This window comes from Sceloporus occidentalis, unplaced genomic scaffold, assembly GCF_023333645.1.
Source record: "Sceloporus occidentalis isolate IW3139 unplaced genomic scaffold, rSceOcc1.0.p SCAF_6, whole genome shotgun sequence".
In the NCBI taxonomy this organism is placed as follows: domain Eukaryota; kingdom Metazoa; phylum Chordata; class Lepidosauria; order Squamata; family Phrynosomatidae; genus Sceloporus; species Sceloporus occidentalis.
Genome location: NW_028316986.1, coordinates 29,793,798 through 29,821,232, shown reverse-complemented (window position 1 = coordinate 29,821,232; position 27,435 = coordinate 29,793,798). Strand labels below are relative to the sequence as shown.

At 39.0% G+C, this 27,435-nt stretch overlaps 1 protein-coding gene across 7 annotated transcripts in view; it reads left to right on the top strand.

Moving 5' to 3' along the window:
* Positions 1-27,435, top strand: part of MTA3 (metastasis associated 1 family member 3) — a 215,477-nt gene that overhangs the window by 68,354 nt on the left and 119,688 nt on the right. For all 7 annotated transcript variants that reach the window (XM_089529184.1, XM_089529190.1, XM_089529185.1 and 4 more), the window contains exons 8-14: positions 446-545; positions 4,178-4,366; positions 7,879-7,953; positions 10,883-10,941; positions 13,562-13,686; positions 15,007-15,155; positions 16,840-17,062. In XM_089529184.1, coding sequence (XP_089385310.1) covers positions 446-545; positions 4,178-4,366; positions 7,879-7,953; positions 10,883-10,941; positions 13,562-13,686; positions 15,007-15,155; positions 16,840-17,062 — 920 coding nt within the window. The remainder of the gene's footprint in view (positions 1-445; positions 546-4,177; positions 4,367-7,878; positions 7,954-10,882; positions 10,942-13,561; positions 13,687-15,006; positions 15,156-16,839; positions 17,063-27,435) is intronic.

The window sequence follows — 27,435 nt, the reverse complement described above, 5'->3', positions numbered from 1 at the left end:
GCATATCTATTCAAAAGTAAGTCCCACTGATATCTTTAACAATAACCCAAATACTGACTACAGGATAGCAGCTGTAAGCACATTACTGAAATCTGCATTGTGTAAAAATTGAATCACCGATTTCTTATTAAAACACAGTCTTGTACATGTCTACTCAGAAGTAAGTCCCATTGAATTCATTGAGACTAACTCCCTGATAAATCTGTATAGCAATACATCTGTATTACATTACTGAACCCTCTTTTGTATTGTGCAGATGTCTTTAACACATCATTGTAAAATAGCTCTGAAGTGTTTATAAAGAATGCATTGTACTGTTAATGTGAATGCAAAGAAACAGTAAAATATGTATGAGAAAGGGCGACTGAATATGTGATGGTTGTATTTCATGATTTTCTTAGAGATTTTTTTCATTTCTTTGTTTGTGTTTTTCTCCTTTATTCAGTGCGGTTGGAACGTTCGCCCGGGCTCTTGACTGCAGTAGTTCAGTCAGGCAGCCTAGCTTACATATGAGTGCTGCTGCTGCTTCCCGTGACATCACACTGGTGAGTAATTACTATATATACTTGACTATAATTTGACATCATATATAAGTTGAGGACAGCTTTTGGGCTAAAATTATAGAATTTGATATAATCCATGTATAAATTGAATGGGCATGTAACAAAGGATGTAAATGATGGAGTACAGGAAAATGATGCCAAAGTATGCCCCTTTTTTCCCTCCCAGACATTCAAAAAAGCTAGAAGTGGCACCACAGCTGAGAGAGTAGAGGATGTTGGTGCTTCTTTTTGGAATGACTAAGCTCTCAGTTTTCACCTCTCTCTTTAGAGAAGGGGATGATTCCTATTTTTATAAGAGTTAAGGTACTGTAAGTATATTGACCCATGGATAGGTCAGCCCAGGGTTTTTGGGTTGATTTTTTGACTAAGATTTCTAGACTTATACATGAGTATATACAGTACATTGAAATGCTGTTCTTATTATATTCCCTTATGAACCTGCTCATGATTTGAGCTGCCTGGGGATGCCCTTTCCTCTATCCCATCACCTTCCCAGGCACATCTGGTAGAAACATGGGAGAGGGCCCTCTCAGTGGCTGCTCCCAGGCTCTGGAACTCTGTTCCCAAAGAGTTTAGACTGACACCCTCCCACAAACTAATTTAGTCTTTTTAAAAATTTTAACAGGCCATTGAAGGCTGACTGTTCAAGTGAACTGGGTCCTGCAGAATTGCACTGTACTGTCTCTATTTTGTTTATTTGTTGTTTTTTAAAATTATATTTTTTAACTGGTTTAATTTTTTATGGACAGTTTAATTGTATTTCAACCTGTGTAGTTGTTACATTTAAGATGTGTCTCTTTTAGCTGGTATATAAATAATTATATTATCATTATTATTATTATTATTATTATTATCATTATTATTATTATTATTATTATTTGATGATAATCATGCATTAATCCAAATTAAGAGCCCAATCACTCACCGCTTTGCCTGCTGTCAGTAAGGCTTTGGAAGTTTTGAAATACCTACAAATGAATGTTTTGAGTCGCATCCTGTTTTCAGACTTCTGCTAACGCCCATTTGTTGTTCAGGCCATACCGTCCAGTAGCTTCTTTAGCTGGAGTGGAGGCAGGCAGGATATATTTATGGTATCCTGCCTTGCTGCAAAGAGATGATTGTTACTCCTTTTATCCACTTCACCAATCCCTCTCTGGCCTGTTTAATGAGCTGGAGGGACAAAGATTTAGAGCAGGTTTTGTAGTTCTTGCCTCTCCAGGTATCCTCTCCACTGCCTTAGGCTACAAAAATTGAAAAGTATCACTGGACAAGCAAGGGCCACAATTACATTTACCAGACATGTATCAACTATAGTGTCCAATTTAGAACAAATCTGAGCTATTTTATCTGCAAAGTAGTGGACAGATAGGCTGTTAGCTCAAGTCTTAGGTGGACAGATTTAAAAGATGGCCAAATATTCAAGACAAGTTTGGTCTTATGGCTCTTTATAGACAGAATTGTGGCAAAGGGGGAAAATGTTTTTTAATTGCTCACACTATGATGGCATAGGGCTTCAGCTTTACCCAGTGTTCAGTCAGATTTGCTCAAACTTTTCTGCTGGTGTTGCTCGAGTTATCACCTCATTCTTTTCATTGCTGCCACTCCTTAGAGAACCAGGGGTCTGATTGAGTTCTACTTCGAATAGCATTACCTTGCTGTGTCAGACATTGACAGAGGATTTGGAAGTGGATTCTCCAGAAATTATTGCATTCAGACCCATTAGTTGCTGGATACCTGCATTGAGAGCCATTGTATTATAAAGCATAGGGGATCTGCCTAGGACTGAGGCAACCCAGATTCAGATCCCTGCCTCTCCATGGAATGCACTGGTAGAATGCACTCTTGGTCTAATCTACCTCAGAGGACTATTGTGAAGATAATACGGAGGCGGGGAATTGAGGAATATGCAAATACTAAATATTCATGGCCTTTGTGCCCTCTGGGGCTACACTTTCCTCAATGTCAGTAAAGCTGTTTTATTTTCAAAAGTACACATTGGCTTTTCCAACTGAAACATTTATTATTTGAGCTGTTGCATAGAATTCTTATCCTTGCTAATGGTTAATTTCATTACATTTAATGGAAGATACATCTTCTAATGAGACACCAGAGGAGACAAAACAGATTTAATTACCATTCTGGGTTCTTATTTGTTCTCTCCTTTCCTTCTTGTCTGCTTTCAGGGCCTTGTTAAAATTATTATTCCTTTTTTCCTTCTGAGTTAGGAGAGGACATATTTCTCCCCTCATAATAGCACTTCACTGTTAATTGGTGAGTGTGTCTGGAACTAAGTGTTCACTGAGAGGGCTTTGGTATATTTCATTTGTTGTTGTCAACGGCGGTCAAATTGACCTTGACTTATGGTGAGCCTATGAATGAGACACTTCCAACTTCCCCTATCTTCAACTGTCTTGCTCAGGCCTTGTGGACCCTTCCTTGATTGAGTCTATCCATCTGAAACATAGGCTGTGTCTGCACTGCAGAAATAATCCAGGTTGACACCACTTTAACTGCCATGGCTCAGTGTTGTGGAATTCTGGAAATTGTAGTTGTGACACCAGAGGTTTCTGACAGAGAAGGCTAAATTCTCACAAAACTACAGTTCCCCAAATTCCATAGTGTGGATGCTTGGGAATTAAAGTGGTGCCAACCTGGATTATTTCTGCAGTGTGGATGCAGCCATTGTCTTCCTCTTTTCCTCCTGCCTTCTACCTTACTGTTTACTGTTTACTGTTTACTGCATTACTGTTTTTTTCATGTTTTCCCATGATATAAATACAATGTATTGAACATGTTTTGTAGAGTTTTAACTGTGCTAGTCTTGGTATTCATTTCCTTTTTTTAATTAATGAGGTACTTCACTCCCCCCTTCCTAAGCATCCTTTTCAAACAATATTTTAAAATGAAGTACAGATGTAATTTTAGGCATCCTGGTTGATAGGGCTGATTCCTAGGTCTAAGAGTACTACACAATATTTTCTGTAACCTCCTGTAGATAAATAAGAGTCCAGAGATAATAAAGCACATAGTATCGTGCATTCTGGTCCTGATGACACATCGATGAAGGCTTCCATACAGTGCCTATATATGTCTGTATTCTGAAGGTCTGTGTAGAGAAGACACAGTCAAGGTATTCAGGTCTGAACCAGGTGGGACAAGTAGGTATGATAATATTCCCCCTGAGCTTCCTATCATTTGATATCCCCAAATATACATCTTCTGGCCAGGTTTTAATAGTTTCAGAGTTGGATGCTTAAGCTGCATTTGTTTTGTGACAAATAAGGGAAAAAAAACATTTTAAGCCAAAATGTATGGTGAATAAATTAGGGTGTGAATAAGTAAAATGCTCATGCACACAAATTCTTACCTTCCTGGTTACGTTATCTGCTGGAGAAAACGATAAGTGAAGAGTCTGTGTGTGGTAGCAGTGTACATATCTGGTTTATTAAACTACAGTTTTAGAGTTAAAGTGTTGTGCAAATGAAGCCAGTGTTTGTGGGTAACGGAGAGGAAGTGGTCCGATTCTACTAAAATAGGGCTGAGGATACAGTATTCTTCAATTTTGTTTGTTGGCATGTCTTTACTTAATGGGTTCTTCTTCTTGCCCTTCTTAGTTTCATGCAATGGATACATTGCATAAGCATAACTATGATCTGAGCAGCGCCATTAGTGTCCTGGTTCCACTTGGAGGCCCTGTGCTGTGTAGAGATGAAATGGAAGAATGGTCAGCTTCCGAGGCCAGTTTGTTTGAAGAAGCACTAGAGAAATATGGAAAAGATTTCAATGATATACGACAAGACTTTGTAAGTAAAAATAACTAAGTCTTTTTTAAAAACAATTCTGTCCCTTATGCAGTTGCTATTGTTGTTGTTTTAAGTTGTTGAATTGTGTATCGGTATATTTATTTATTGCAGACTCGGGGCTGTGGGTGGAAGAGGTGTAAATATCTAAGGAAGGCTCATAGTTCATGACAATAAATGATAAGCTATTTATGTCAAACTCAACTGTATGTTATTCTCAACTAAGGTAGTGCCAGTGTAGACCTTTTCTTGGAGATGTGAGAGATCTGCTAGACAGAAAAAGATCATACAGGGATAATATGAGCTATTAGTTGAGCTCAGTACAAGACAGCTTTATATGCTAAACTGAGAATATGTCTCCATTTCCCAATCCCGCCATAAAGATCAATTCCTGCTTGACTAACAGCAATCCTCTGGGTTAAGGATCAAGACGATCAGTGGCACCACATGGACTCTGCATCTCTGACTTTGGTCTGTCTAGACACAGAGTTATCCTTCTTCATGAGATCAAAAGGGTGATTTTGGTATAACTGGGAACAGAACCAGTCTAGGTGTTTTGATTATTTCATGACTGCACTTACTGCTCAAACACTTCCAGTCTGAAGTCAAGGTGCTGGTGATGTCATTTAAAGTCCTAAATGGCTTGGGATCTTGAAATTTCAAGGAGCACTTCTCCCCCTATATGTCTGACTGATTGAGGGACTTGCTGTGTGTCCCACCAGTTGGAAAAATGCAATTTGAGTGGATGTGAGACAGTACCATTGCTGCTGTTGTATAATGCTCTCCCCTTGGAGGCCTGATAGCATCTATGCTGGGTTCATTATGGTACCAAGTTAAAACATGGCTTTAAGTTTCCATAAGTTACTTGGGAATTCTTTCCAATAAGTTATGTATGTGTACAATACTCAGGCACTTTGGCACTCTGGACATGTACAGTCCGCCCTTGCCTTATGCAGGGGATCCATTCCAGACCCCCCATGTAAGGAAAAAAGTGTGTATGCTTGAGCCCCATTAGATATAATGAGGCTTGTCCTCAACGTGCAGCTATGCGTGCGTGTCATGGGCGCATGCGTCATTCTACCGGCGCCTTCAGCGTAAGCTGGAAGCCATCAGGCTCACTGTATTATGTTTTCCTGATTGAATTTTCCCATTTTTTTTTAAGGAAACTAGTTTGCGGACTCAGAAACTGCCACTTTGAAATTGTTACACGTAGTTAAGTAGTCAGATATAGTCAGATAAAGTTTTCTTTTTATGTGCTCTTAACACATGCACACACACGCACACACCTTCCTGATTAGTGTAATCCACAGTTTGATATGGTTGGGTGGGTGGTGGGGAGTAAAGCAACCGAGAAAGCAGATCATATTGCATGATTCTACCACTTTGAGAACATCAGTTAGGAGTTGATAGTCCTTATATTATTTTACTTGGGTGGTGGAACCTTGCTTTCCCAGTTGCATGGAAAACCAGAGAAATGCCTGTCATGGACAACAGAACTAGCTCTTAATAATAATGGAACATAAATGTGCTTCTCATGTTCAACAAATTCAGTGGCTTCTGCCTTAGGTTTAGGAAAAAAGCAGCATATTTTGTTGATAATGCAGCTATATTAATGGAATAGGTGTGATCCTGTGCATTTCTTCTTTAACAAAAAATGGGTACCAGAGGCAGAAAAAAACACAGAAAGAATGGGTATAAGTTCCACACCACAAAAAAGAAGAGCAGTTCAACATGTTCCAGTGAAACATTTTATCCAAAACTAACAATCTGAAATAAGCAAACCAGGGAAGCCTTGTGGAAGTAAATAAAAATATTTGAGCGTTCTAGAGATCACTTGAAAGCTTCCAAAACATACCCATGGATCTCCCTTTCTCCCCTACCTTTCACCAGTCTCCACTTTTTTATGATTTCTGATTTGGTGGCTAAATTTATAGAACTGTGCTTTTTAAAACATGGCTGGGTGGGGGTGGTAAGGCAGGCTTAACTGCTTTCCCCTTTCCTTTCTGTTTTCTGTTTGCATATGCTCAATAAATGATTCTGGAGGCTGCTGGACAAGCACACACACACACACAATATGAAAGCTCTTTCTTTCCTAGCCCAAGTTTTATTGTATTGTTTACTGTTGACATGCTGCTGTGAACTGAAAATATTTGTTTCTCCAGTTGTTGTTGTTGTTGTTGTTGTTGTTGTTGTTGTGTGCCTTCAAGTAGTTTTTGACTTACGGTGACCCCAAAGCGAACCTTTTCAGCTCTGCTCACTATCCTCTCAATGCTAAAAAGAAATCTTCCAGTTACACAGAGAGCAAGGAGAACAGGCTTGTCAGTTGTCAAAAGACTGTAAAAAGGAGCTTCTTTATCAGAGGCTTTGTTAACTGAGATGTGCCCAAAATATGACAAATTAGCACTGACATGCAGTCCAGAATCTGTTACAGATTCAGCATAACTCATAGAAGTGGTAAAGATTCTGTTTTAGCAGCACCAGCAGTGCTACAACTGTGAGAATTTCCCAACCATGCTGGAATGAGGATTCTGGGTGCTATCATCCGAAAAGCAGTTTTTCTAAACTTTGCTTTTTACACATCTTAAAGTCCAGTGCCCTTCACAGATCTTGTGAGGAAGAAGCCATAAGATGTCAGAGGCCGGTTACAGACCGGCACTTTAGTGCGTGCTCGTCACGCACTAAACGGCGGCGGCCCTTCCATACGGCCGCCGCCGTGAGGACGTCACGGCCGCGCCGCCTCTACACGGGGCGGCGCGGACGTGATGTCCTCAATCTGCGGCAGGGCACCTAGGGCGCCCTTTCCGCGGACCAGGAAGGAGCTCCGTTTCGGAGCTCCTTCCTGGTCCGCGGCGCCGCTTTGCTTCGCTGGGCGCAGCCTTCAGACGGCTGCGCCCAGCAAAGCAAGGGAGAAAGGGGCCAAGCGGCCCCTTTCTCCCCCTCCCCGCCGCCGCGGGGTGTCCTTGGGGCTTGAAGCCCCAAGGACACCCCTTTTCAGGCTGCGGGGAAGTGGCGTTTTGCTGCTTCCCCGCAGCCTGTAAAGCGGCGGATCGGGGCCTCAGCGGCTGCTGGTGTAACCGCTGAAGCCCCGATACTCCGGGGAAAGGGGCGGGTCCAGACCGCCCCAAATGGGCAGTCTATAACCCGCCAGAGTTTGACTAAACTCTTTAATAGTTTCCAAACCCAGCCCAGGAAGGAAGCAGAAATGTTTAAGAACATAATAAGAAGCTGCTGGATCCGACCAAAGTTTTATGTTGTTCAAGTTTCTGTTCCCATAATGGTCTCCCACATTAGATTTGCCAGCTCTTTTTTTAGAGCTTATGTTTTCTTGATCTCTTTTACTCACAGCAAGATTTTTCATTGCAAAGCAAAAAGAGGGGTAAAGACTTCTAATTGTCTCAGATGATAAATTCAAATGATTTTTGTTTGCACCAATATTTTAAAATGAATAAAATGTACTATTTCAGAAATGAGAATTAAATGCTTTTTCTCTCTCTTTTAATAAAAATATTCCTCAGCTTCCTTGGAAATCTCTGACTAGCATCATTGAATATTATTACATGTGGAAAACCACAGACAGATACATTCAGCAGGTAATTTTTGTTCCCCTTTTTGTTAGTGAATTTGTAAAAGTCAACCACAGTCATAAACATATTGTATAAAATCATATAGTATTGAATTTGTCTTAGTAGATGTATGCCTAAAAGATAATGTAACTTTAAACATTACAAAATCTCCATAAGGGGATGCATCAAAATAGGAATTGGCATGGAGCCACATGCTAGATTATTATGTGTGATGATCTCACATTGTAATGTGACAGTCACAGTAAATAACACAAAGTTCTAACTTGATTTTTTTTCTGCATAGGATGTAATATTAATTAAAATGACATATAATTTCTTCTAAAGGACCCAGTAAAACATGAAGAAATTTAGAAATTATGAATATTAAAATACTTTTGGCTTGGGTCCAGAGTACCCATTCTGTGAACTGAAGAGGTCCTCTTTTGTTCAGGGTTTTAGTAGAGTAGAGGTTGATGCTGAGGTAATGAGGAGGGGGAAGGTTTTTTCATTATTCCCTTTCTGCTTTAATTGTATTAGCCAGCATTGATTAAGAAGCTAAGTTCTAAAACAGGAACATAAGGAGCATACAAAAGTGTAGTCCTCCAGAAGTTGTTGGACTACTATCCACAGCATCCATCACTATTAGCTATGCTCTGGCTAAGGCTAGTGGGAATTGCTGTCCAGGAACTCAAGGCATCCTGCACTTTGATCACCTTGATCTAAAACTATTGTTAAGCTAACTTCAGATGGAACAAAGGGCACTTTGTACAGATATAACAGATACAACAAGTTCTGTTTGTCCTGTTCCAGTCTCACTCATGAATGTAGGAAGGGAAGCAGAGAAATCTGAAGTTTAGTACAGTTTGTTTCCAATCCCTTAAATCAGGGGTTGGGCAGTCTACCCATGCCCCCCACTAGTCATGCCTCCCCAATGAGTCCAAAAATCCTTTGTTATGTTTTGCAGTTGCTCTCAGAATTTTGTATCACTTCCTGTTGCCATGTTGAGAGGCACTGCAGAAGAAAAGAGACATTTGGGAGATAGTATGATATTTTCACTTGTTTCCATGTGTTTAGGAGGAAAAAATTGCTTGCTGATTTTAGAAATAATGGGATGGGATTCAAGGGGGATTTCAACTGGAGTCCAGGGGTTACATGCTGTTCATGGGCCGCACTTTGCCCATCTCTGCCTTAAATCATCAGTGATTGTTGACTGTTAATTGCCCTTTTTGGAATACATTTTCAACCACATTTTCAGAGACACAAAAGGCAAAAAACTCCACATTTCCCATTCACTATTCCTCCAAAAACAACCCCTCTGAAATCCTTAATTCATAGAATCTTAGATATGGAAGAGACCACAAGGGCCATCCAGTCCAACCCCCTGCCATGCAAGAACTCTCAATCAAAGCATTCCTTGAATAGTTTATATTAAAGATATAACTAAGGAATATTTCCATCACATGTTTTGACAAGTCACTGTTTGCCTGTAGACAGCAATTACCTTAGTTAATATCTTTCCAAGAATGAACTAGCTAAGGAGCAGATTGGTCCATATTTTTGCCTTGCAAATAGCGGGTGGCATTATGGAAAAGCATGCTAGCTCTAGAAATCTGATACAGTGCACAACGTAATTCTGCAGCATATGTGTGTAATCACACCTTCCATCTAACTACCTAACAAATATCTAACTTGTTAGTGGATACCATTAACCTACTTGTGTCCAACAGATTGCAGGATGGGGAAACTGATCAGAAGGATAGGCTTGTGATTGTAACTCTACTTCCCCCCCCCTCCCCCAATGCCCGCTGTTGTACAGAGACCCTCACAGGGCAGAGCTGACAGATTAACCCTCCAGCTTCATTCATCCAAATGTCTGTGATGCAAGACAGATCAACAGGTTGTCCATAATGAGGTGCTAGTTAGCTGTTGTTTTGTCATGGCATTCAGCAGCATTGTCAATCCAGAGGAACTATTGTCAAGATCATGTAGGCTATTTGAACTGAATGACAATTTGGGGTTCCCATCATCTCTCATCTCTTCCTCAACAGTGCCCTCTACAGTCTCACCTTCCTTTAAACACATCCTTCAGCCCCTTTCATTAACAGTTAATAAATCCTAACACACTCTATTGAGTGCTGGCAATCCTCCCTTCTCTCAAACAGGTGGACAGGTCCTTGCCCTTAATTCCCCCCCTTCCTGGTATGTGATCTCTTCAATTGAATTTGAGATGTTGATACTCACAATAAAAGTAAAATAAAAATAAAATAAAGACCTATCTCTTCCAGCTGGCTTATTCAGTCAATTTTAAATCATGACTTTTTAATCTGTATATGAACCTTTATGAGTGTATTTTAATTACTTTATAGTATTGTAATTTAACTATATGTTTTTAACTGTGGGTTTATATGTTTTTAATTGTGTTTTGTATTTTAACATGCTGATGCCCCTCGAGCCTTGAGGAGAGGTGGGAAAGAAATAATAATGAGGATGATGATGATGTCATATACTAGTGTCTTGGTTTCTTAGAGATTTATTGGAGTGGTTATTTTTGGAAAATTTATATACAGCAGTCAAGTCTTCAATCTTGTATATAACATTTAAACAAAGCAAGTTAAATATTCAGTTGGAGTATAAAGTGTAGTATAAACATGTGAAATAAAAACAGAGAGGTATGGTAAGAATAAAACAAGGATCATATGCATCAGTGAATGGAACATCCTTGGCCTTCTGCCACATGAGTCCGTTCATGCCAAGATCAATATCTGAATTAGGAAAGGGAATCTATACATGGAACCATCCCAGAAAATGTTTATGCTCCATCCACTTGAGACAGTGGCATTTCAGTCCAGATATCCAAAGCAGATCTTAAATATTGCATAAGTTGGTATGGTTGGGTGCTTGGAGGTATAATATTAACATTGTGTGCAATATTATATCTGTTCATCTTTTCTGTTAGAAACGTCTAAAAGCTGCTGAAGCAGAAAGCAAATTGAAACAAGTTTACATACCAACATAGTAAGTATAGCAAACATTTAATACTTAATAATAATAATATACAGACAACAAAACCTGACTTTTTATTGAAAAAACAAAGGAGAGCCATTCATAAAGCCTAGATTACTTTAAATCGCATTAGTAAAATAGAATAATATCCATGCTGACATTTATGAGACAATTTTCCAGTTATTTCCTGATGTTGAAGTGGTAATACAATATTGTGGAACTTTTTTAGCTGCAGTTGTGTTCACAGTTGTGGAGAATTAGCTCCATGGAACATTATGATATTATGCTATAAAAATGGGAGGGTAAACTGTTCACTGTTAAGAATTGGTCACATTTTTGTGCTACCATTCATCAAACCAACCTCTTCAGTAAAGTGGAGTGGACATTTATAATTCACTCCCATGCTTTGGGAGTTTTAACATAGATGTGAATTTTTTTTAAAAAAATAAATGTACACATCTTTTTATGATCTGTTGGTTCTCCTACAAGATAGGATTTGATTCTGTTAATTTTTTTAAGCTGCAATTTTTCTATTTACAGGACAGATTACATACTTACCTTTTACCAGGGGGTGGTTCCTTTTTAAATAAAGAGTTAAAGTACAGTACTTACATTGACTCATGGATAAGTTCACTTAGGTTTTTTGGGTCAATTTTTGATCAAAGTTTCTAGACTTATACGTGAGTATATACAGTAATTATTCCCTCTAGTCATACCTACAGCAAAGTTAAGCATGCTGTGTGTGTGAGAGAGAGAGAGTAAGGTGTCAGAAGCCTGCTGGACTTGATAGGAATGAATATTCAGAAAGGGGATGGATTACAAATTCCAGGTTTGATCATTTTATAGTTGTTCCTTGAGTCCAAGGTGGAGTGAACTTCAGGGCTTTGCAATCTCCTTAATGTCTTTTTTCCCCTAATTAAATCTTTATTGAGTTTTTTTTTACAGTAAAACACATAAAATTAGATCCACCAGGCATAACCAAGTGCAAATTACTTATAATTATGGAATTATTTATATATGTATAGTTGAATAGCTCTGAGCCTAGCAAACTGGACTCGGCACTATAGCTGAAGTCAGCTCACAGTCCTTCACATAATCAAAAACAGTATCAAAATTGTTGATTTATATCCCATCTTTTCCACCATACTTGGTCTCAAGTTGGCTTACAAAATATTAAAAATCAATATGGATTTGTAAATATACCAAAACATTAGTAAATATATACAAAAGCATGGTTATTTTATGGTCTATCTAGGCTCTCTTCTTTTTACCAATAGTATTTTGGTGAAGGGGGCAATCATTCCATTTGTTATTTAAAAACAAAACAAACACCTGAAAATCAATTTACTGCAAAAGTTCCCAATTATCTACTAACATATCTCAGTTTAGGTTCTGTTGTAACCTTCTCCTTAGTGTAACAGTAATTCTTCATATATTTTTCATTAATAGTAAATTCTTTATAGTAGCAGTAATTTTTACATTAAATTGAAGTTATTGGCCGGTTACAAACCGGCATTTGGGACATCCCATTTTAAAAAAGGGGCGTCTCTTCTAGACGCCCCTGGGCCTAATACGGACTCCGTCCGTACAAGATGGCGCCGGCCCTTCTACATGGCCGGCGCCATCTTTGCGTATCGGACACTGAGCGTCCGTACGCGTCGCGTCCTTTGTGACGTAGCAAGTGCGCCCCTGGCGCCTCGCTACGTCGCAAACGCGACTCTAAAAGAAGCTCCATTTTGGAGCTTCTTTTTCAGTCTGCACGGGAGCCGCGCTGTGTGGAGGCTCCGGCTCCCCCGCGGACTAACCGGTGGCGGCGGCAGACCGCCGCAAAGCGGCGGTTTGTATCCCGCCATTATCTCTTAAAATTGTGACTAAAGCTCATAACAATGTGACCTTGATATTTGTTTAGTTAAGTACTTTGTGAACTTGGGGAAAGGTTTAAAAACTAAATACAGGAGTTCTCATTTATGATAAAAGAATGTGGTTTGCAAAACAGTTTGCTGGGGTCGTAGGTGGACATGTGATTTGCACTAATCAGCAGCAGATTACTGATTGCTGCTGTTTTAAGGAAGAGTTTTTAGCTTTCTAGAAGCAACAGCAGCATTTGTTTGTGAATATGTTCAGAGACCTGGATGTTCTTTATGGAATTCTCCAGGGACTAGTATGGTGCCAAATGGCAAGGCTCTGAGAAAATCTGAGCATTTGAAACACCATTGCTTCATTTCCATGGAGAAAATTTGGACATTGTTTTTTGCAGTGATGTGAATAGTATTATTATTATTATTATTATTATTAACCTTTATTTATGAAGCGCTGTAAATTTACACAGCGCTGTACATGCAATCTTTTTAGTTAGACGGATCCCTGCCCTCGGGCTTACAATCTAAAAAGACATGACACAGAAGGAGAAGGGAGTGGTGGAGGGAAAGGGTAAGAGGTCCAGCAGTTCCTCTCTACCTCCGAGGCCTGGACCAAGGCAGATGGACTGGAGGGAGGGCTTGGGTTCTTAATGGATGGTTAATCATTTTCCAGGGAAAATACATATTCTCAAGTAGGATATGTAAGTATGCTACCTAAGAGCTGTTTTTGTGATTTGCTTCATGTTGTTAATGTCTCTGTGATCAATTTAAAGCAATAAACCAAATCCCAGTCAAATATCCAGCAGTAATGGGAAACCAAGTACCATGAATGGAGCAGTTGGAGCACCTCATCAGACCCAGAATTCATTAGTAGGCCGTGCCTGTGAAAGTTGCTATGGTAAGACTATTTCTCTCTCTCTCTCTCTCTCTCTCTCTCTCTCTCATTGTGCATCTATCAAAATGTATATCTGATCATGCAGTTCATGTTACAGTGTACATTTGCTAAGACCCTTCTTCTACAAGGAGATTCCTTAAATAGCAAGGACAGCTACACTCGTACCTCAATGTATAGAAGTGCAAGCTAGTCTTCCACTGGAGTAAATAATTCGTCTGTTTACACAGAAGTGTCATGCATATGTCAGAGGCCATGCAGGCCTCAGGATTAGGATATCCATAAACTGTATGTAGAACATGAAGGGCTTTTGCTCCACATAAAGCTGGAATGACTTGTAGCTCACCAACATGAATGCTGGAGGTGTTTGACAATCCCGCCACCATTTTTGTAATCCAAGGCAGGATAAGGAAACAGGTGGTTTATTGAGGCCGTGATGGGCCATCATACATGGTTGGCAGGCTTTATTTGTTTTATTTATTTGATTACTTTCACACATTTCTATCTTAAATGGGACTTGAGGCATTATAACTAAATATGGCAAACAAAATTAAAAAATAAAATGAATTAAAAAATTAAAAGAGTATGACACAATTTAAAAACACACCAGTAAAGGAAAATACAGAAGCCATCCAGTTAAACATGCTATGGCCTTTACCAAAGGCCTGCTTGAATAAAAATGTCTTTGTCTCATGTGGAAAGGCAACAGGGAGGGTTAGCCTCCCTTGTCAGGGAACACTGAGCTGGAGGGAAAACATTGAGTAGAGGCCTGAACAACACAAGAGGCACAAGTGTTCAAGTGATACATACATGCATCTATATGTATCAGGATGGGATTACTGGAGGAAGTGGAGGTTTTAGCATCTTCCCCTCCTAGGTTGGGAAAGTTGTGAAAGCAGTGTGCCTGAGTACATTAGAATCACTTGGGAAAGGGGATGCTAAATTCCCCAATAGTTTGCCACATCTGATCCTTCATAAGGATTGGTGTTTGAATACTACTAAAAGCAGCACTGTAATATCAGTATTTTTCTGTAGTGTTTTATCTCATTCACTGGTCTGTCAGGGGTTGTGAGTAGGGCTGCACATCGCTCCATTATTGGGTCACATGTTATGCTATAAATAGAATTGATTAAAATATAAGATATTCTAGACAGGAAGTAGGCGCATAGATTTTAACATTTACAACAGAAAAAGTATACAAACCTACTTATTACATCTATGATATTTGTTGTAGCAGTGTGTATTTATAATAAATAGATGTGTGTTTAAATAGGGAGATGGATATTTAGTATTGTGTAGATCACCTGATTTTTTTCCCCATTTTAGTTACACAGTCTCATCAGTGGTATTCTTGGGGTCCACCCAATATGCAGTGTAGATTATGTGCACCATGTTGGATTTATTGGAAGAAATACGGTGGCCTGAAAATGCCAACTCTGACAAGTGAAGACAGATATTCTCCTAGTCAAACAGAGGTATAGCTTTATTTACACTGGAGTGAATATAATGTGCACAACTCAGTTTTAAACACATTTATTCTGAAGGAAACTTTAATGGGCTGAATCCAGTTTTTAGTCTCAAATAAAATACCATTGAACCAATGAATTTTCATAAAGTTTGGCTTACCATTCAGTAACTGATACCTTGGGTCTACTCTAATCAAAGCTACAAGTTGGATTTAAAGTAATATCTTTATTATTTATTATTGATGAATACTTTCAGTGGTTATGAATAATTTCATAATTACTTTGCACCGTTAATTATTTCAGTGATGGTGATTTCAAACGTCTTTTATCCTTCAAACCTGACTCTTGTAGATGTTCTCTTTTTTTTCCTTGTAAAAGTATGGTGTACTCTTTTTTGAGTTATATTTGTCCAGGAACCAGCACATGACTTCCCAACCTTATAAATTGGTATTTTGAGAACCAATCTGTGTGCTTAGGGCCAGAAGTGAGTGCTATGTAAATAATGTTTCTGCAATTTCGCATATACATTATGTCCCCCATCTCCACAGAGATACATTCCTGGACTTACCATGGAAACTTGGAACTGCAGATAATAGTGAAAATTATTCAAATGAATGACTTCTGGTGAAAATTGACCATAGAGTCACACTGGGGGACCTAAAGATTCATAGAAAGAGTACCCCTCTAGGCATTTCTAGGTCCTCTAGTGTAACTCTTTGGTCAACTCTCACCAGATGCATACAGTAGAATCACTCTGCCTAACCCAGAAAATGCCTAGAGAGAACTTATTTTTTTGGATATGGGTACATGAAACCACAGGTCCCAGTTGTGCTGATTGGGGGGGGGGGGATTAGTACTCTGTGCGTGTATATATATATATATCTCACTGCTAATGAACAGAGCATTACTCTATCCCTGAGCAGGAAGAGGGAGGAAGCAGTGATGGGAGGAGGAGATTCTTGGCTCCAAGCCACCTGTTCCTCAAATGCCTGGCTTCCAGGATGGATGGATGCAGAGCCAAGCCCATATGGGAAAGGGTGCAGTTGCCATGTGTTACAGCTGCCACCATTTACTGTTGTGTAAATACATTTGTGGAGCCGGTAGGAGCTAGACCAATGTCCTTTAAGAAAGTACTTGTAGATACTGGACATCTTTTCTCTGCTCAGTCTTCAAAATGACTTTAGAAAACTGTTCCATGTCTCCCAGCCCTTTTCATTCATCTCAATTGCTGCCAATTACCCCTAAACCTCCAACCATTTTCCTTTTCTTTCCTCAACAACTGACAGCACTGGGAGGAAAAGCAGCAGTGAAGGAAGAGAGGATGAAAAGTAGGTTTCCTTCTCTCTCCTATTCGACTCTGCTCTTTCTGGTGTACTGTATTACAACAGACTGCAATCCAAAGAGACCATGGGAGATGTTGGTTTCCCAGTGGTTACATTATTACAGTGAAATGGATGAGAAGGGCTAGTGGTGGAGAGGAAGACGGCAGGAATTTTCCCCCTGTTCAGGTGTTGCAGAGTTTCTTGTTAAGAAGATGAGAAGAGAATTTGCATGGTAGCGCTAGAAAAATGGCAATGTTTGCTTCTGGTGTTTGGGGATGGGTGTGTGTGTGTGAGGTCAACTATGTACAGGGAGACAGTACCACAGATGATAACAAAAGTTTGATTTTGATTTTATTTTATTTTCCTTGCAGGAGCCATGTGTCAGAACACACATGTCTCGACAGGCAACACAAGGAATACCTGTCCGGAACACTGGCAGTCCAAAATCTGCTGTGAAGACACGCCAGTCTTTCTTCCTTCATACTACATACTTGACTAAACTCGCCCGCCAGGTCTGCAGAAATACCCTACAGCTGAAACGAGCAGCGAGAAGACCTTTTGTCCTAATTAACTGTGCTGCCATTAGGGCAGAATGTAAGATGTTTCTAAATTCTTAGCTTAATGTGCCATTATTCCAACCACTTTCTGTCGTCTTTTTTGTTTGTTTGTTTGTTTTGCAATAAATACATTTCTGTCTATGATCCCTTTGTGTTAATTTTTTAAAGAAAATCTTTTTTTCATTTGTCTTGCTTGTCACCAAAGAAAGTTTACTGAAACTGTTGTGTTTATAGAAATAAGCTTAATAACTATTGAATAATAAAATAGGTTTCCAAAGCAGATATTAACAGATTATCATAGCTTTGTGTGCCTACCTCATATGCTTCCATTACATGTTTTTTTTAACCTCACTTTTAATTTATTTAGTAGAAAACAGCCCCATACATCATAAACCCAAAACATATTTTTGGTGTAATATGAATGTGCTTTTAAATTCGCTGTAATATCAATCTTAATGTGCCTTGAAATATGTTTGAAAGTAAAGGCTAGATTACATCTGCAGCTATATGCAATACACCATTGACTGATATTTTGTCCATCTGCATTGAGATACCATAATGCTCATGCACAAAAGACTTTTTGAGAAAGATGTATTGTGGTACAGCTGAGGAAATTCATTTTTCCTAAATTCCTAAAGGTATTTTGCTCTAAAAAAAAAAATAAATCCACCAAAAACTGATGATGTTGGTGTGACCATAGGCATAATATTTAATGCTAGCAACTGGGTGGGAGAGCTGAAATAAAAGACATGGAGCATTTGTCAAAAATGCATCTGTATGTTGAATCCATCTTTCTTTCCCATGTAACAGAAAAAAACTGTTTACTTATGCAGTCAGATCCCCCACCCAAGCCCACATTGTTTGCTAGATTTGGGGAAACTGATGTCAGGAAATGGCTTAAATGACTACATGTATTACTGGGTAAGAAAGGGGCAATGTGATTGGTATGTGATTGAACAGATTGTATTTCTGGCCTATGCTATCGTTTCTGTTTCATCCTTTAAAAAAATTACATGTAACTTTTTTTTACAACAAAAAAGACATAGATTCCATTTCTCTTACCAAGTTAAGAGGAGAGTTGAGTCAAGAGAGTCAAGAGAGTAAATACAATCGGTTCTCTGTATCCACAGATTCTTTATCCACGAATTCAACCATCCACGGTTTGAAAGTATTTTTAAAAATATATAAATTCCAAAAAGCAATCCTTGATTTTGCCACTTTATATAAGAGACACAATTTGGGCATCCACGTATTTTAGTATCCATGAGGAGTCTTTGAACCAAACCCCAGTGGATACCAAGGGCCCACTGTATTTTTAATTTTTCTTTAAAAAAAAGTGGAGAGGAGCTTGTTGTCTCCACTCTTTCCCCCCTTTCCCCCCTTGTTTTCACCTGTATGGATCTTCTGTTTTCACAGTGAATACCTTTCACATTTTGATTGTTTTTTAAATTCTTTTTTTGTCAGTGTAAGTATGCTTATTTTATAGAATGAAATCTATTTTATATTTCCCACCTGGAATACTGTGTCCAGTTCTGGGCACCACAATTCAAACAGGATTTTGAGAAACTGGAGCACGTCCAAAGGAGGGAGACTAAAATGGTGAAGGGTCTTAAAACCATGCCCAATGAGGAACAGCTTAGGGAGCTGAGGATGTTTAGCCTGGAGAAGAGAAGGTTAAGAGGTGATGTGATAGCCCTGTTTAAATATTTGAGGGGATGTCACATTGTGGAGGGAGCAAGCTTGTTTTCTGCTGCTCCAGAGTACAGGACTCGGAACAATGGATGCAAGCTACAGGAAAGGAGATTCCACCTCAACATTAGGAGGAACTTCCTGACAGTAAGGGCTGTTTGACAGTGGAACACACTCCCTCGGAGTGTAGTGGAATCTCCTTCCTTGGAGGTCTTTAAGCAGATGCTGTTGAGGATGCTTTAATTGAAAGTTCCTGCATGGCAGGGGTTGGACTGGATGGCCCCTGTGGTCTCTTCCATCTCTAGGATTCTTTGATTCTGTGATTATCCAAGTTGGATTTATTTTTACTCTAAAATGAAAATAATATTAAAAATAAAATTCCATGCCTATCCTCTGCTGATATTCTGCTACAGAGGTACAAGTCTTGATTGGCTATTCCACTGATAAGTTTTGATGAAAGATGTTGATATGCTGAAATTGGTTCAACATTCAGAGCCAAATCCAATTGCTAGACCCTACTAGAGTAGACCCATTGAGTCAATGGCATTTATATAAGTGTTGCTCACAATTCAGCAATTGATTTAATGGAGCTCCACTAGATGGGACTAGAAATTGAATGTAATTGTCAGACCCACTGTTCTTACAAATGTAAACACTGTCAGAAGATAGTACCATTTGCTTGTATGCATGTATATGTTTATGTCTGTGTAGCTCCCTCAACACTTATCATATGTTGGGTCTTTCTGAATGCAGAGCATGTGCTCTTCCAAGGATATATTGGAGTAGGCTAGAGCCATGGATTCAGCCATTGATTTACCTACCTGTTGACTCATCATTCAACAGTTTATTTAATGAGCCAGCTCTAGTCACAGAACCAGCCATTATTCAATAGATTGTATTTTAAATGTAGGTACTGTGGTGATGTTGACATTGTCATATCCCTTCAGTACTTCAGTGAGAGTCTGTAATTGAAAATCTGAATAGCTTTGGGATAAGCCTATTGATATACAAGCCTACAAGAATCACTGTACTGGATTAGACAACTAACCTATCTAGTTCAGTATTTTATTTCACATCGTGACCAGCTGGATATTCCTGAAAACCCAACAGGCAGGGTGTGCTTTCCAACAGTTTCCTACTGTTATTCTGCAATATCCTGTAATTTAGATTCATGTTGCCTTTGAATCTGGGAGTAGTGACTTAATAAGAATGAAACTAGATGCAACTTTTAAAATGTTAGAAAAACAATTAGTTTCTGAAAGGGGGAGGAAAAATGTGACTTGTCGGATACACAAAGAGTGTGACCCCAGGAGATATTTTTGGTCCCTGAAGTGCCAAGGCCCCCAGCCACCATTTTTTTTTTTTTTTTTTTTTTTTTTTGCTTTAAAAAGCAGGTGATTTTCAATTGATTTTGACCCTCTCCCCCAAATCACCCCAAACCTATCTCAGCCTCCTGAAAACATGGTTTCCTCTTTTTCTCCTTCCAAATGGCTGCAAAAATGCTACCAAAGTCACCAAAATGTGAACATCACTTCTAACACACTACAGACACACCTGTGTAGTCCATGTCCAATTTGTTTTGGACTTCAGCTCCTAGAATCCCCAGACAGCTTGGCCAATGGTCAGGAATTACAGGAGCTGAAGTCCAAATTATCTGGAGCCCCAAAGATTGGGGACAACTGATCTATACCCCTTAGTTAGTTTAGTTAGTATTTAGTTACCCCGCTAAAGTAGACTTATTGAATCCATGATATTTACATAGTTGTTGACTTGCTAAGTGAGATCTTTTATATCTGCTGACATAGTTAATCTGAAGGAAAAGATGACAGTGGCAATAGTAGCAGAGACAGCAGCAGCTGAAAAAGGAGGCATTCGCCTCCTAGATGCAGATTTGTAGATTTCCTGGCTTTGAGGGGTCCTCAAAGCAAAGACACTAGGAGTAGAAATAATATTTGAAATTGTTCAAAACATGGTTGAAAATAATGTGTAAGAAGTACTGACAAAAAGACTCCTTGATAGAGGAGAATCATTAGGGTTCAGGAATTAGTCTGAACAAATTTGTACATAGAAATTTTGCATAAAACAGCATTTTGTGTGCAAAAAAAATTATATGCAGAAATATTAATTTTCTGTAGAGAAAACACTGTTTCCATGCACAGAAAATACTGTAATCAGGGACTTGTTTTTTGTTTTTGTTGTTGTTGTTTTTGTTGTTGTGTGCTTTCAAGTAGTTTCCAACTTATGGTGACCCTAAGGTGAACCAATCATGGTATTTTCTTGGCAAGATTTGTCCAGAGGAGGTTTGCCATTGCCTTCTCCTGAGTCTGAGAGCATGTTACTTGGACAAGGTCATACAGTGGGTTTCATGGTCTCTAGAGTTATAGTCCAACACTCAAAACTACTATGTCATGCTGGCTCTCAGTTTGGAACTCAATTAGCATATGGTTTGTTTGCACCCCAAACCCTTCATTTTCCACAAAGGTTACATCTTTTTGTGTGCAGAAAACAGCATTTCTACACAGATGTATTTTCCTGTTTTCTGTGCAAATCAATCACATGCAAATTTTGCATAGAATAAGTCCCAAATTGCAAATGGACTTTGAAAATTGTATGTTTTTTTAAGACTATCACAGCAAGAAGAAAATGGCTATTCGCTGCTTCCTTTGAGAAGAAAATTAGTGGAGAACTGCATCTCTACAAAGCACTATAAAAGGGATAGGTCGGAAAATGGCCTGCACAACAGCACACACAGTTATCCAAGTCATCTCTCCTGTAGTGCTTTGTCTCTGAGGACCTAGGCATTCAAAAAACAGGTGACTCGGAGTTGGTCATCTCTTTTTTTGCATTGCTGCTGATCCTACTACCTCCTTCCACGAACCTGGAGAATGTGAAAGTACTTAGGTGACATATCATTATATGAGTAGTTTGCCATTATAGGATCCTCAGCCTAGTTTTGAGGATTATCAAGACTCAAAAGTTGACTGTACTTGAGATTAATAATTGAATGTGAGCCTTAGTGTCTTGGACAATTAACAATAATGTACTAATGCCCATTTAATAGCTTCACGTTCTCTGTTTTAATAGCTTTGTAACTGTACCTATGGGGGATGATGATCATGACCTTGAGGAACTCATACAATGCTATCTAAACAAGTACAAGTCCTATTCTTATACTTTGCTGAATGTACATGTAGATAGGTCCTTAAAATTAAGTGTCAAGATCCATGCTAGGCTATTGTATTTTATTGTACAATATTTTAATCTGTTACAATTGATTTTAGTTGTTTTAATTGGCTGAACATAAAAAGATGAACTATATATAACTTTTTATATTGATCAAACCTCATCTCTTGCACATGAAACATATAGTTGCTTACTCCAGTTTCATTCATAATCATTTGCTTATTCTCCAGTTTCATATTTCAAATCACATACATTTGTAATCCTGGTTTCATCTTCCAAAATATATAGCATTGAAAAATTCATTCATATACCGGGGGGGGGGGGGGGTGGTCTAAAAACAACATAGAAATGTACCCGATAACATGCTTATGTACTAACAACTCAGATTCTGAGAAACTGAGAGCACTGGCACATTATCTTTTTCAGCAATTCCCATGATTTCATTATATTTTTTGTAAAACGTCCTGTAGACTGAGTGCCATTGTCCTTTTTAAAATGAATAATTTGGAAGTATATGATGAAACAGGTATGCTGTTAGAGAGGCATAAAATAAGTGCTGTGGAGAGAAGCCATGCACAGATTGTTCAGGCCTGCTTTTTAGAATAGTGAATCCTAGAAATTTGCTCAAAGAATTGGAGAATCACAATCTTCTCTAAATGCCAGCTGGAAGAATTAATGTTGGGGAATACAGATTCCCAAATCTTTCAGTCAGCTGGACTATTGGCCGGAGAGGGAGTCAGGATTCTGAAAGCTGTCCAAAAAGTCACGTCCAAAGTTTGCCCTGAGACTACTTTAATTCTAGTATTGGAGTAACTACATGGATGTGTATTGTTAATGTGCCTTCAGTTCTGACTGACTGTTACCCTCTTACAGTTTTTGTTTGGTTTTTTAACAGAGGAGGTTTGCCATTGCCTTCCTTTAAGGCAGTGGTTCCCAACCTTTGGGTCGGGACCCCTTTGGGGGTCGAATGACCCTTTAATGGGGGTCGCCTAAGACCATTGGAAAACATCTATTAAATTACAGTTATGAAGTAGCAATGAAAATAATTTCATGGTTGGGGGTCACCACAACATAAGGAACTGTATTAAAGGGTCGTGGCATTAGAAAGGTTGGGAACCACTGCTTTAAGGCTAAAAGAGTGTGATTTGCTCAAGATCATCCAGTGGGTTTCCATGGCTAAGCAGGGATTTGAACACTGGTCTCCCAAAATCCTAGTCCAACATTCAGACCACTGCACCATCTTGGCTTTTATGGATGTATCTACCTACATCTTATTCATCAATCCATTTTGAATCACCATAGATATTGTTAGCTAATGATAAAGAACAAAAAGAGCTCTGGCCTGTGCCCTTACAGTGTTGCAAGAGTACTGCTTTTCTGGCTCCTGGAACAATGACATTGCTACCACCATAGAGCCATGCTGCTGCTAACTGTCAGTTCTGAGAAGTTGTGGGTCTTGGAGTGTGTGGAAGGTTTTGAGGGAGTTGGGGGGGGGGGATAGTTGCATTTTGGCATTGGAAGTTGGGTGAAAACCTGCCCCCAAATGGGGGAGAAAATTAGGGGCCCACATACTACACATTCTCCATGAGTAATTTACAACAACACTCTTATCAGGAAAAGTTGCAATATTGGGATGTTTTTGCATAGAAAAGAAGGCTGAAAAGGGGATCTGTGATAGAAGATAAATAAAACCCTAAGTTGTGTGGGGAAAGTGGACAAGAAGAAAATGTTATCCATCAGGGTTATCTAAGGAAGTTTCAGTGCTTGGAGTTTCACAACTGATAAAGTCCTTCACAGAGTAGTTGGTTAGACTACATTGTTTAAAACTGCAAATTGTAATGGTGTATATTTTTAAAAGGACTGGATAAATTCAAGGGATCAAAGTTATCAGTGGCTATTAGTTCCAGTGGCTATGTATCAATAATATCCAGTGTCATAGGCAGTAATCTTCTGAATACTAGTTGCTAGAAGAAATGAGTGGAAAGGTACTATGCCATGCAGCTCCTGTTTTAGGTTGCTGTCAGGCTTTTGGTTGTCCATTTTGGTAAGAATGGTTAAGGTTAAGAGGTGATGTAATAGCCCTGTTTAAATATTTGAAGGAATGATGTATTGAGGATTGCTACTTTCTCTCTTTTTTTAAAAAAAAGTGGAGAAGTTGGGGGGATTTGATCCTGGGATTATTTGTGCTTGTGAAGCATATGTGTTACCAATGAACTGTAGTCTCTTGTTAAGAGCCTCTCATTAAGCAAAAATACTATTTTAAGAATAATCTTGCAAGCCCAAGGGCAAAAGTATGTCTGCCATCACCTCCATGTATGCTTCTGTTTCTTTAATTCCCTTCACACATCCTGCCAAAGAAAAGTAAACAAGACATGTTGCATTGAGGAATGAGGTTAAGAGCAATGTTAAGATCAGTAATAAGATGGGAGAGAACAAGGAGATGAAAGAAATGAAACTACATATTAGAGCTGGAACTAGTGTTGGACCAAGGTCCCAGTGGAAATAATTCAGTCCCCCAAGTGTCTGTAGAAAATTGTGCAAAAACAAAGTTAACAGTAAAGAAGCTGTAACAATCTTCCACTACCTGGTGTCCTTCAAATGCACTGAAATGCAATGCTTACCTGTCACCAGGACAACCACTTATCATCTTGACTGGGGATGATGGTGGTTATGGTCTGAAACATTTGACTGGCAGCAGGTTGGGGAAGGTTGTTTTGGAAGACACGTCTTCAAGAATGGTCTCCTTTACACATTTTTAAATATATGTTTTTGTGGACAATGAGCTGTAGTGGAAAGGATGCATTGCAATACTTGAATGTAATTAATGTAGGCTAGGGGGAAATGTAAGCAACATCTGCATGTAAATTCACAAAAATTCTTCAGTTACAACAAAGTCTCACCTTCTGGCTTCACAAAGGAAATGGCAAATCTGTATGCCAGTAACGAGAAGGCCTAAGTGTTCTTGTTGCTGTGTTTCTGATTTATGGAAAATATAGGGTGAATCCATCATGGAATCCATCATGGAAACATATGTTGAGAGGAAGTTTTCCTTAGCCTCCTCTGAGGCTGAGAGAGTGTGACTTGCCCAAGGTCACCCAGTGGGTTTCCATGGCTGAGCAGGAATTTGAACCCTGTTCTCCCAAAGTCATAGTCGAGCATTGTATAAAACAGTCATAACGTTATATGTTTTAAAACTTCTCCAGGGAATTATGGGAGGAATGTAGGTGACAGCCTGGGGGATAGCCAGTCAGCACCATGCATTTGCACTTCAAAATGACAGGACGATCCCCCTTCCTAAACACAACTCTGAATTAAAACAGTATTTTTAAACTGAGCCCAGTGAAGCGCTTTTAGATGGGCATCACTGCTCATAAACCACTACAAAGGTCTTCATCTTATGTTGACATTGGTGGCAGCTACTTCTTTGTAAATATATTCAAGGCCATGGTGGCAATTATTTCTTAATTTAAAAAATGTTGCCATTTCCCCCCGATATGTGAGAGCTCTAATGTATGGCTGCTGGTGTCCATGTTATGAATCCTTTATACAGAAATGAACAATGTAACTTGAAAAGAAAATGGTAGTGGAAAATGGCATGCAGCTAGATTAGAATATGCCCTGCACAGGCTAACCATTGTTCTGCTGTAGGAAGTTCATTTTAGTACTCAGTGTAGAACTTTTAAGATTTGCCACACATTTTACAACATAATATTCATGCTGAGCCATTCTGTTGCTGGTTCAACAGTAACTCAAAATAATTTGCCACGCCTACATCTCACATGTTCCAAGTACTTAACAGAGATCTTTCCCACTCCATAAAATAATCCCAGCTCTATAGAGAGGCAGGTTGCAAACAGAATAGAAAGATGCAGTGGTTAAGAAAAAGGAGACAAAATGGAGTAAGCCATGCTATGATGCTGGCCTTCATAATGTATTAAGGGTTGCTGAATGGCTCCTAATGTCTGTGGATTGTTTGTATTTCAGGAGCTCTAGATGATGATGATGATGATGATGATGATGATGATGATGATGAAATATGCTCAACAAAACTAAATTTTGTACAAATAGAATGGAGGAAAGGCAGAGGCATGGAGTAAACTTTTCTATATGCCTGAAATCTTTGCCTATTTCTTTTCAGACATGTATCCAAATTCTCTTCTTTCAGCTGAACCTGAAAGGTTCTGTGGATATAAAGATTTTTAAAAAGAAAATAAAGATTTTAAAAAAGAAATTAAATTTAATCAAACTACAAGCTCAACCATGCAATTGTATCATAGAAGAAAGAACATCGTATTTGCATTTGTAAACTTTCAGACTGGTTTATCAGATAAATTGTGAGATTTTACATAGGATCTAAACATGTGAAATGCTCCTAAGTGGTATTTGGTGTTCTATCTAGGTGCCATGTCCCCAAAACAAAACAAAACAAAAATAAATAAAATGGAGGGTTAACTGTATGCAACAGGGAGCTTTGTTGTTGTGTGCCTTCAAGTCATTTCTGACTAACGGTGAGACTAAGGCAAATCTGTCATGGTGTTTACTTGGCAAGATTGGTCCAGAGGGGGTTGCCCTTGCCTTCCTCTGAAGCTGAGCGATGGTACTTGCTCAAGCTCACCTAGTGGGTTTCCATGACCAAGAGGGGGTTCTGACCCTGGTCTCTAAAGTCATAGTCCGAAGCTCAAACCGCTATACCACATTATGTGTATCCATATGTAATTCTGTGTGAATGAAGAAGATTAAATACATGGGCCTTCAGCTCTTGTGTATACAGTAGCCATCCAATTGAAATATCATTTGTCATAGGTGAAGACATGGTTAACCATATAGCTGCCTAGAGTAGCTATTCCTAAACTTGAGATCCCATATGTTGGACTACAGTGGTCATGCCTTTTAGGAGTTGCTGTCCAGTGACATCTGGTGACCTATGTTGGAAACCACTAGACTAGATCATTTGTCAAAAATCTTCAGCTGTTTACTTGGGGCAGTAAGACTCAAGTACCTGATGTAGGCAGCCCCAGTGCACCCTACTGAAGGTCTTTTCTGCACCTAGGGAGAAAATCAAGTGGAGGGATGTAATGCCTTTATCTTCTGACATAACATTTACCAGGAGACATAGGTGGCTCACACCTGCCCCTTATGTGAGCTGGATGTTGCCAATATATATGTTCTAAAAGTGTGAACAAATTGTATATTGTAGAATTAATCATAATTATGGATAAACATATGGATATTTATTAAGTTGGTAAAATGAGTACCCAGCTTGTTGGGGGCAATTGGCTTACACTTTGTAAATTGCTTAGGGAGTGCTTGTTCACTGATAAGCGGTATAGAAATGCACTTCCTATTGCTATTGCTATTGCTATAAATTATGGGTTTTCATGGAAGGAAGGGGAGAGCAATGTTGGGGGGATGTGAGTGGATCCAGGAGCAGTGATTAAGTATTTTATTTTGTATTAGAAATCAGTGAAATACATAAATATAAACAGAAGGCTCAAAATGGCTTCTGGGGTTACTTCTGAAGGGAAAAGTGTAGAGGGA